This window comes from Schistocerca cancellata, chromosome 12 (genome assembly GCF_023864275.1).
Source record: "Schistocerca cancellata isolate TAMUIC-IGC-003103 chromosome 12, iqSchCanc2.1, whole genome shotgun sequence".
NCBI classification, from domain to species: domain Eukaryota; kingdom Metazoa; phylum Arthropoda; class Insecta; order Orthoptera; family Acrididae; genus Schistocerca; species Schistocerca cancellata.
This window is the reverse complement of record NC_064637.1, coordinates 61,573,309-61,585,347: the sequence shown is the minus strand read 5'-3', so window position 1 is coordinate 61,585,347 and position 12,039 is coordinate 61,573,309. Positions and strand designations below refer to the sequence as shown.

Here is a 12,039-nt window from a genome sequence, read left to right as displayed (position 1 = left end):
CGTCCTGCTGTAATCTTATAGGCTTTTTAACCAGTGAGGTTTTTCCAATGAATGGGGGGTTGGCCCATCGCATTAACCCCCAACCTGGAGGACCAGGTAATTTTTGCTCAAGGTTTTCTTCCTTTAGCCTTTGGTAATCCAATACCTAAACTACAAGGCAGTAGTTGCTAGTTTTGGTCCACCCCGGGTATTTTATTTCCCCGGTACCCTCCATATCTGGTGGGCATTCCCCTATCCGCCACCTGGGGAGGCGCCCGATGGGAGACTAGCAACTCCACGTTTGTAAATTATGATATGGACATAAAACAGATGTAACCTATTTGTAGAGAAACACAAAACTGCAAAACATCTGTTTGAAAATCAGAGTGGTAAACATGCTGAAGTCAAATTAGGTATACCATTGTAAACACAATAAAACATCATATTTCCATAATTACCACTAGTTACTGTAAACATTATTCTCAACCTGTAATCTTCACATTTTTCTAGTATTTGTAACAGTATTAACCTGTGTCAAGAGTTTGTAAATAAAATCCACAACAACAACTCCAGCCTGAACCCGGAGGTTTTACGAGGTCTCCAATGCTTCGACGCAAACAACGCACTCGGTTGTTAGGAACTGCTTGCGTTTTGAGGATCGCTCTAAAACCTGTTGTCACTAATACGTGTGAATATTATAGCCCGTAGTGTAAGTGTATCAGAATTTGGAAGGAAACCATCTGGTGGAAAACAGCATCATAGCCAAGACTTTTTATTTAAAGACAAACGTCAATCATCTTACCAAAACCTATTTGTATAAACTTGCACAAGCAGCAACAGCAGCAGCAGCAGCAGCCTCGGAACATTGCCCATAACTTCGACAACATCAAAAGGCTATGCGCAGATTAATTCAGCTATGCCTTCTTCACTTTGTCCAAATTTAAATAATGTGTAATAATTTAAACAATACAGCCAATCAATGTGTTCTGTGCAAAGCCTACCATCTTTATACAGTAGTCTCAAATGAACTGGGCAGGAGCACGAACTACAGGGGTTGATGTAATTTGGCATGTATTAAAACTTTAAAATACTGCAATAATAATGGCCAGTTACTAGCCCAAATCTGGATTTGCTGTAATAAAGCTAGAAAGGAAATGACTGACTGCTGCACTCCATTTGAAAATCAGTGGAATTAGTGATATGAAATACATTTTATTGGTAAGGCCAGCGAGTGGAGTCATTAGCCAAATTCTATACTAATGGGGGAAAAAAGCCGCACCACCAAAAAATAATTATTGCAGAATGAAGAAATGTTGGGAATACATTTGTCTAGCATATATTTCAGTGATTAACATTGCAAGACCGCAGGTTCACATTGCAAATACGAAACGCTGCCATTGCAAATACGAAATGCTGGTACATTAACAAAAAAATGTAACTGCCACAATGTTGAATGCAAGCATGCAAATGTGCATGCATGGTGTTGGACAGATGCTGGAGGTCAATTTGTGCAATGGAGTTCCACGTCTGTTGCAGTTGTTCAGTCAATGCAGGAACAGTTAATGCCATTTGTGGGTGACACTGGAATTGTCGTCCGATGACGTCCCATACCTGCTCGATTGGAGACAGAACTGGTGATCGAGCAGGCCGAGGTAACATGTCGACACTACGTAGAGAAATTTGGGTTACAACAGTGGTATGTGGGAGAGTGTTATCCTGTTGATAAACACTCTGGAATGCTGTTCACATATGGCAGCATGACAGGTCAGGTCACCAGACAGACTTACAGATTTGCAGCCAGGGTTCGCAGGATAACCAGGGGAGTGCTCCTGCCTTCATATGAAATCAGACCCGACCATAACTGCAGATGTACACTCATACTCATAAAATAAGGATAATGCTTATACATAGTGAAACAACGCTCTGGTGGGCAGTATGCAGGTTTAAATCTCCTCGGCGTATGACCATGCGGAGCATTTGACCTGTGGTCATCGCACGGTGACACTGGCAGCAGTCCACATACGCAGAGGGGTGTTGGTGCACATCAGAGTAAGGTGCAGCGAGTAAGTGTGGAGACATTTTTACGTGCTAATGGTGACTGTGTGTTGAAAATGGCCTAAAGAACACATATTGATGACGTTATGATGGGTAGAATACTGGGGCGACTAGTGACTGATCAAAAACAGCAGGTCGTAGCACGGGTCCCCCGTGTGCCACAAAGTGTGATCTTAAGATTACGGCAACGATTCCAGCAGACAGGAAATGTGTGCAGGTGCTACAGTACAGGACGTCCACAGTGTACAACACCACAAAAAGACCGATATCTCACCATCACTGCCCGCAGACGGCCACGGAGTACTGCAGGTAGCCTTGCTCGGGACCTTACCGCAGCCACTGGAACAGTTGTCTCCACACACACAGTTTACAGACTACTGAACAGGCACGATTTATTCGCCCAGAGACTTGCAAGGTGCATTCCACTAACCCCTGGTCACAGGAGAGCCCATAAAGCATGGTGTCAAGAACACAGTACGTGGTCATTGGAACAGTGGTGCCATGATATGTTCACAGATAAGTCCAGGTATAGTCTGAACAGTGATTCTCGCCGAGTTTTCATCTGTTGTGAACCAGGAACCAGATACCAACCCCTTAATGTCCTTGAAAGGGACCTGTATGGAGGTCGTGGTTCGATTGTATGGGTGGGATTATAATGGGTGCACGTACACCCTTGCGTGTCTTTGACTGAGGAACCGTATCGGGACATCATTTTGCACCAGTATGTCCGCCTTTTCAGGGGTGCAGTGGGTCCCACCTTCCTCCTGATGGATGATAACGCACGGCCCCCACCGACCTGCCATCGTGGAGGAGTACCTTGAAACAGAATATATCAGGTGAATGGAGTGGCTTGTCTGTTCTCCAGATCTAAATCCCATCGAGCACATCGGGAATACTCTCGGTCGACGTTATCACTGCACGTTTTCAAACTTCATGAGCTCCGACAGGCACTGGTGCAAGAATGGGAGGCTATACCCCAACCACCTGATGCAGAGTATGCCAACCCATTGTGTGGCCTGCGTACATGTGCACGGTGATCATATCCCGTATTGATGTCGGGGCACATGCGCAGGAAACAGTGGCATTATGTAGCACACGTGTTTCAGGACGGTTTTCTCAACTTATCACCAATACTGTGAACTTACAGATCTGTGTCGTGTGTGTTTCCTATGTACCTATGCTATTAGCGCCAGTTTTGTGTAGTGCCACGTTGTGTGGCACGACATTCTGCAGTTATCCTTAATTTAGGAGCACAAGTGTAGATCCAGCGTTTCTAGCGAGCAGACAGGTTGGTCGCAGGCCCTCAAGTGACCCATCTCTGAGCAACACACGGCCATCACCGACAGCGAGGCAGAACCAAATTTCATTACAAAACACAACAGACCTCCATCCCGCCCTCCAATGAGCTCTTACTTGACACCACTGTATTCGCAAATGGAGTGGTTTGGGGTCAGTGCACTGTGCACTGCACACTACAGGGCTTCTGGCTCTGAGCTGTTCTAGGAGCAACCAGTTTGTAACAGTTTCTCGTGCCACTGTGGTGCCAACTACTGCTCAAATTGCTGCTGCAGATGCAAAACGTCACGTCAGAGGCGTACAACAAACACGACCGTCTTCCCTCTCAGTACTGCCACGTGGCCTTCCAGGGCCCGACCTCCTTGTGACCCTACATTCCCGTGACCACTGCTGCCAGCAATTGTGTGTAGCGCCTACATTCCCACCGAGTCTTTCTGCAGTAAATGATAATTAACTGAAACCCTCAGCTGCCAACAGGTGGTGTTGACATACCTTGATGGGGACAGCAGCAAATGTGTGCCTCGACGGGGGCTCGAACCCGGTATCTCCTGCTTACACGGCAGACATTCTATCCATTTGAGCCACCACTGACACAGATGAATAGTGCAACTGCAGGGACTTATCCCTTGCATGCTTTCCATGAGATACATTCCCAGCTGCCCACAATCTATCTACGTAATGTTCCTATTAGATCTGCAGTGTCACAGAAAGAACATCAGCTTCTCACAGCCCTACTAAATGACCTCATTCAAACTCAGTAAAGTATTGGTAAAAGCATCTTTGTTACCTTAAAGGTGTTCTCGACTAACAACTCACCACGTCTAATCCCAAAGGTAACTAACGCTGATATGAAACTTCCTGGCAGATTAATACTGTGTGCTGGACTGAGACTCGAACTCGGGACCTTTGCCTTTCGCGGGCAAGTGCTCAAGGTAGTGCTCAAAGTAGGAGACGAGGTACTGGCAGAACTGATGCTCCGAGGATGGGTCGTGAGTCGTGCTCGGGTAGGTCATTTGGTAGAACAGTTGCACACAAAAGGCAAAAGTCCCAACACCGAGTCTACGTCAGGCATACAGCTTTAATCTGCCAGGAAGTTTCATATCAGCACACACTCCATTGCAGAGTGAACATTTCATTCTGGTAACTAATGCTCACAACAGTTAAAGTGTGCGTCTAGAGCAAACCTGATTTGCATCCTTATAGCAACACTACTAACACCAGTCTTAGGCGACTGGCACAAAAATTTGAATATGCATCTTTCAGATGTAGAAACTCACCTAACTAACTCTCGTTTACATAAACAAAACTCCTCCTTGGTGTAGCAATTTTTTTTTTCCTCTGTCAGTGTTAGTGGATTCATATTCCGAATGGAAACAGCATACCGAGTGTCACAGTTACATTCTCCTTCAACTCTTATCAGTTAAGTACATTCCTGATGGCACCTTTGGTATTATGGCTGATATGACAAACACACGTGCATTGCAGAGTGGAAATATTAGCAATTTCAAAGGAACTACAGCAGCAGAAGTCAAAAGTTTGTTTTGACTTCATATAACTACGGAAACTCAAAGATTTTCCAGAGTTCAAATGTACTGGGACATGACACTGAAAATGCAATTATTCTGAGGCAATAATGTCCAGAGATAGATTTCTCAAACTGAGAACTAATTTGCAACTACTTAACAACAAAGATATACCAGCTGACACTTAAAGACAGGTTTTATAAAGTTTCGCCACATAATCTGCCCTGCTCAACAGATGTCTAGTTATCGGCAGATAAAGAGTTAGGAATCGTGGCAATGACTCTATTCGTAGGGCAGGTCTGTAAAGCAGTATATTAAGGGAATAGCAGCTCCGTGAGGTATCAAAAATTACATGTTAGTAGTAAGCTTATAATTTGATTTCTTAGCAGAGAGCATAAACTGAATCTCAACTCTCTTTGTCAGAGGTATTTGGGCAAGGGACAACATTAGTTTTACAGTTAGCCCAGTCAATAAAAAAAGAATCAACACAAAGGAATTAGTGACATTAGCTGCCAGTAGAAATGGATTAAGTCAGTGGGGAAAGTTGAAAATCTGTCAAGGCCAGGATTCGGACCCAGCTGGGAGATGGGAGACGTGCCGACCACTACGCCATCCGGACACAGATAGCTCTAGCACATCTGTCGGACCCAAATTCTTGGTTTATCACCAGTTCCCATAACAGTTTGAGCATGGTGAGCATCCGCACTGAAGGGATCGTTGGCCACCCTCACCTTAATTACGTATATGGTGTCTGTTCTTTCGGACATGTCCTCGTGTCTTCATTCATGGAGGCTGCAGCATCAAAACAGAGTGTGTTCTTTCGGACCCTTCCAAAAGGACAGACACCACATATAACACTACCAGCCATGAAAACTGTTACACCACGAAGATGACTTGCTACAGACGCGAAATTTAACCGACAGGAAGAAGGTGCTGTGATATGCAAATGATTAGCTTTTCAGAGAATTCACACAAGGTTGGCACCAGTGGCGACACCTGCAACGTGCTGACATGAGCAAAGTTTCCAACCGATTTCTCATACACAAACAGCAGATGACTGGCGTTGCCTGGTGAAACGTTGTTGTGATGCCTCGTGTTAGGAGGAGAAATGCGTACCATCACGTTTCCAGCTTTGATAAAGGTCGGATTGTAGCCTATCGCGACTGCGGTTTATCGTCTCCCGACATTGCTGCTCGTGTTGGTCGAGATGCAATGACTGTTAGCACAATATGGAATCGGTGGGTTCAGGAGGGTAATACAGAACGCCGTGCTGGATCCCAACGGCTTCATATCACTAGCAGTCTAGATGACAGGCATCTTATCCGCTTCGCTGTAACGGATCCTGCAGCCACGTCCCGATCCCTTAGTCAACAGATGGGGACATTTGCAAGGCAACAACCATCTGCACTAACTGTTTGACGACGTTTGCAGCAGCATGGACTATCAGCTCTGAGACAATGGCTGTGGTTACCCTTGACGCTGCATCACAGACAGGAGCACCTGCAATGGTGTACTCGACGATGAACTTGGGTGCACGAATGGCAAAATGTCATTTTTTTGGATGAATCCAGGTTCTGTTTACAGCATCATGATGGTTGCATCAGTGTTTGGCAACATCGCGGTGAATGCACATGGGAAGCGTGTATTCGTCATCACCATACTGGTGTATCACCCGGCGTGATGGTATGGGGTGCCATTGATTACATGTCTCTGTCACCTCTTGTTCGCATTGACGGCACTTTGAACAGGGGACGTTACATTTCAGATGTGTTACGACCCGTGACTCTACCCTTCATTCAGTCTCTGCAAAACCCTACATTTCAGCAGGATAATGCACAACTGCATGTTGCAGGTCCTCTACGGGCTTTTCTGGGTACAAAAAGTGTTCGAGTGCTGTCCTGGCCAGCACGTTCTCCAGATTTCTCGCCAATTGAAAACGTCTGGTCCATGGTGGCCGAGCAACTGGCTCATCACAATACGCCAGTCACTACTCTTTATGAACTGTGGTATTGTGTTGAAGCTGCATTGGCAGCTGTACCTGTACACGCCATACAATCTCTGTTTGACTCAATGCCCAGGCGTATCAAGGCCGTTATTATGGCCAGAGGTGGTTATTCTGGGTACTGATTTCTCAGCATGTATGCACCCAAATTGCGTGAAAATGTAATCACATGTTAGTTCTAGTATAATATATTTGTCCAATGAATACCCGTTTATCATCTGCATTTCTTCTTGGTGTAGCACTTTTAATGGCCAGTAGTGTAATTAAGAAGCAAAAAACGGGGCATAAGATATATTTTGATAATTTTTTTTCCTTCATGCGAGCTTATCCAAGTAATGAAATGAGGAACCATTTGTGCTGCTGGCATTGTCAAACTCCTCCAAGTCAAGACAACAAAGCAATGAAGAAGGAAAGAGTGTTTTGAGAAGAAATTTGCAGCACAGGGGACACAACACCAGTAAAACGGGTGGATAACAAAACAGTTGCTCAAAGTTCAAATTTTATTGGGCGAGGAGAAACAAAACAAATGAGTTACTATCGACTGACCTGATCAGTAAAACTGTGCATCTGTGGCAGGGGTTGAATTGATCTTTTCAATCAACTGATGTCTTATTACAGACTGTTTGTACTATCCAAGAAATGGATACTGGCAGTTTTTCATGCTGTTGATTTTGCTGTGGTACAGAGTTGGTCAGAACACAGGACAAGTGCCACAGCAACTGGTCTTGCATCAAAGAAAATACTGGATCTCCTACATTTCTATATGAGGCTGCCTGATGTTCCGGTGTTAAGTGGGAAGGATATCCCCAATAATAAAAGCCATCACCCATCACCTTCAGAGATGAAGAGTAGAAACTAGGCCTCCTGGAGAGATTCAGAACACTGGAGCACAACATTAGCCTCTTCATTAAAATGCCCAGAATTCAAGGGACAGTCTAGAGTAAAATGTGAAAAAGAGCAATCTACATTTTTGTTTGTCAGAGGTATCTAACTCTTTCCATCCATTTTTAATTAAAAAGAACATTATAACTCCTTATATGTTGTTAACTAAAAACACAGGGAATTTTATATCTACTGTCTGTTTAAAAGAGTTCCCAATTAATATACTAGTTACATATATTTTGTTACAGTGCCAACTGAGACCCAGTGTACAAAACTGTATAAAAAGTATCTTCTTGGAAACAAATATATCTGTATAAATCTTGCCTCAAATCATTAAAAAATCATCTTTGAGCATTGAAGCATAAAAAATTTTTCTTACTTCACAAAAAATTCGAGCTCAAAATAGCCCACTTTTAAGTCTTGTATCAACAGAGTAATTAAAGCAACTATAATTTTTTAAATTCTAATTACTTTTTTTTTAACAACAGTTTAAAGCTATTGAAAAAAAATATAGGTACAGTGATGTAATGCTTTTTAACAGTGGCACTGAAACGACATTCTATCTTTATAGCACAGGCCCATCCTCCTGCTGCTTATAATGTGGAGTCTGACATGAGAGCACCAGTTGTAGACTTTATATCACCATAGCTGTTTCTGGCAAACTTGCTTTACAACATTAACAAATACTATACTGTTGCACTCACATTTTCAAGGGCTTTCAAATGTGGTTAAAAATGTAATATTGCTCCATTAAAAAATGTACTTGCTTCAATATGCTGGTTATTACAGCAGTTTAGCAAACAAAACATGCAATAAAATTGTGTCTTCACCTACAGACTATCATATGCTGGAAATATTGTTTTGATATCTTGAACAGATCATAACATAAAAGAGTGTTCAAATTATGGGCGATTCACAACATATAGACAAAAATAGAAACTGTGTGTGTGTGTGTGTGTGTGTGTGTGTGTGTGTGTGTGTGTGTGTGTGTGTGTGTGTGTTCAGAATGGGAAACCAAATGGTAATGCACTCACGTCTTTTGCTCTTTTCCCACTGTCCAAAGCAGTGTGGCGGAAGTTAGGGTATGCTTGTTTGCCTTCAAGAAGTATTCAAAGTCCTCTGGGTCAAAATAGTTCCAGTCGATGTTTATCTCCTTCAGTCGTGGACAGGCATCAGACAACAGACGGAGCCTTACGGGCGTCACATGAGGCTTGTCCAGGAGCACATGCAGAGTGCTCAAATGTTCCAAGCTGGACAACAATTCCATACACCTTTGGTCAATCACCATGGTTGTCCACAGTTTCAGCTTCTGTATTCTTGGACACTTCTCAAATATATGTTTCATTAGCTGTACAAAGAACAAATTACAGTACATTTGTTAGGCTAGCCACATCTTCCACAGATTACATTTCACTACAGTAAACCCAATGGTTTCAGTGTCAACTCTTAACATGAAAATTTGCATCTTATAATTATATTTTTCACTGAGACACTTAAGTCTGTTCTTTATCTACGATAATGATTGAAGCAGAAGAAATTAATTAAAATTTGTTCTGCAGCCAGAACTCGAACCCGGGTCTTCTTGTTTGCTAGGCAGAAATGCTAACCAGCACACCACCACAGCATTATTATTGCTGCATGAACTACCTATGCTATGTTACCCACGCATTGCGTGATGAGGTCACAAGAACATTAAACGATTTGGAATCACAAGGTGTAATTGAACGTGTGCAGGCTTCTCTCTGGGCTTCACCCTTAGTCATTTTGCAAAAACCTTCCGGAAAATTGTGACTTTGCGTGGACTTCAAGGCAACAGTGAATCCACAACTAGTGACTGCTACTTTTCCTTTGCCCCGCCCGGAAGATCTTTTTGACAAACTGTGCCCGGGTAAATATTTTTCGAAGTTGGACCTAGCAGATGCGTACTTGCAAATACCGGTAGACGACGAAATGCGAACGCGCCGTTCGCCAGTTGAAATCGGCGTTGCTTTCTAATACTTGCCTTACGCCTTTCGATCCCCAGAAACCCCTTTTGTTGATGGTAGATGCATCGGATTTTGGGATCGGTGCTGTGCTTGCGCACAAAGATGGTTCGCATGATCGCCCTATTTCCTTTGCGTCCAAATTGCTCTCGTCTGCGCAAAGAAATTATTCACAGATAGGGAAAGAAGCTTTGGCTCTCGTATTTGGTGTTATTAAGTTTCATGATTTCTTGTATGGTCGTCACTTTACCATCATCACAGACCACAAACCTTTGACATCGCTTTTTCATCCGACCAAGCCTGTACCTCCACGTACAGCGCAGAAATTCATTCGCTGGTCTATTTTCCTCTCACAGTACCGCTACAATATCTTGTATCGGTCCACTGCTAAGCACGGAAACGCCGATGCGTTGTCCCCTTTGCCTGTTGCCGAGGATAAAGCATTCGATACTTCCGAACTTGCTTGTATGTTCATTGATGCAGAAACCAATGACGTGGTCGAATCGTTTCCAATAGATTTTCGTCGTGTAGCTGCAGCCACAGCTGCCGACCCTGTCCTTGCTACCGTTTTGCGTTTTGTTGCTACGCAATGGCCTTTGCCAAAGTCACAGATCGAGGCTCCGTTGGTTCGCAGATTTTTTGCTCACAAGGAGAGACTTTTTGTACGACGTGGTGTTTTGCTGTTGCGTTCTGATAATGATCAGTCCAGGGTCGCGGTCCCACGTTTGTTACAGTCCTCTGTCTTACAGCTTCTCCACCAAGGACATTGGGGTATAGTGCGAACGAAACAACTTGCTCGTCAGCACTGTACTTGGTTCGGAATCGATGCTGCGATTACGAATATGTGCTCTTCTTGCATGGCGTGTGCCGAACAACAATCCGCACCTCCGCGGAAATTCTTTTCATGGCCAAAAGCCACTTCCCCTTGGCAACGCTTACACATTGATTTTGCTGGTCCATTCTGGAATGCTCGATGGTTGGTTGTGGTTGATTCCTTCAGTAATTTTCCTTTTGTTGTCAGGATGTCTTCCACGACGTCTTCTGCCACCATCCAAGCGTTGTCCGCTATCTTTTGCATTGAAGGTCTTCCACAGACTATTGTTTCCGACAATGGCCCACAATTCATGTCCGCAGACTTTCAGTCATTCTGCAAGGCCAATGGTATTCAACATCTGACATCCGCGCCGTTTTCGTCTCAGTCCAACGGTGCCGCTGAACGTATGGTCCGGACTTTCAAGTCACAGATATTGAAGTTAAAAGAGTCACATTCTCGGGAGGACGCGTTATTGCTCTTTTTGTCCTCGTATCGCTCTCAGCCCCGCGATGGTCGCTCGCCGGCTGAGTTGCTCCATGGTCGTCCTCACTGAACCTTGATGTCTTTGCTGCATCCGCCGCATCAGGTTCCTGTGCAGCGGCAGACATCTGCTTTTGCTCTTGGCGACGTTGTATTCTATCGCAACTTTCGCGGTTCACGGCATTGGCTCGCAGGGCGCATTCTTCGCTGCCTCGGCCGCGCTATGTATCTGGTTTTGGGGGCCTCTGGTGAGGTGCGTCGGCATCTCAATCAGCTGCACCTCTGTCGCCGCCTGGGTTCTGCCGCTCCCCGTCTGCTTTCAGCGACGGTGCCGTCCGGTCAGCGCCCTGGGGACCCATCTACTGGCTCACCTCATCCCCAGGTGTTACCGAGGATGCCTTCCATTTTGCCCCATGGCGTCCCGCTGCCGCCGCCCGCAGTGGACGCATCGCTGCACCCGCCGGGCGCCTCGCTGGGTCACGCGCCGCCGATCGCTTCCCGTGACCAGATGTCCTCCACCATGGAACTCTTGCCCGCTCCGGACCATCTGTCGTCTTCGCCAGTCGGGTGCTCCGACTCGATGGAGGTCGACCCCTCGGGCCCTCCTGACTATCTACGGGCGCATACACCACATGTTGGCGTGCACCCTGGACTAGGTTTTCAGGCGTTTCCTACTCCCCTCGGACCGAATGGTCGGGTGCGGGTGGCACAGCCTCGCCTGTTGTTAGGCTCCCCACCTCGTCGCATACGTCAACATGGGGTCCTCCCCACGGCGGGCGGGAGCCTTATCATACAACCGTTCGCCGATTTGCGGGGGAGGAATGTGGTGTCACCGCCGGACACCACACTTGCTAGGTGGTAGCTTTTAAATCGGCCGCGGTCCGCTAGTATACGACGGACCCGCGTGTCGCCACTGTCAGTAATTGCAGACCAAGCGCCACCACACGGCAGGTCAAGAGAGACGTACTAGCACTCGCCCCAGTTGTACAGCCGACGTGGCTAGCCATGGTTCACTGAGAATTACGC

The 12,039-nt window shown here is 45.4% G+C and overlaps 1 protein-coding gene across 1 annotated transcript in view; it reads right to left on the bottom strand.

Annotated features, from left to right (window-relative positions):
• Positions 1 to 12,039, bottom strand: part of LOC126109716 (uncharacterized) — a 146,750-nt gene that overhangs the window by 54,771 nt on the left and 79,940 nt on the right. The window contains exon 4 of the mRNA XM_049914772.1: positions 8,772 to 9,085. Coding sequence (XP_049770729.1) covers positions 8,772 to 9,085 — 314 coding nt within the window. The remainder of the gene's footprint in view (positions 1 to 8,771; positions 9,086 to 12,039) is intronic.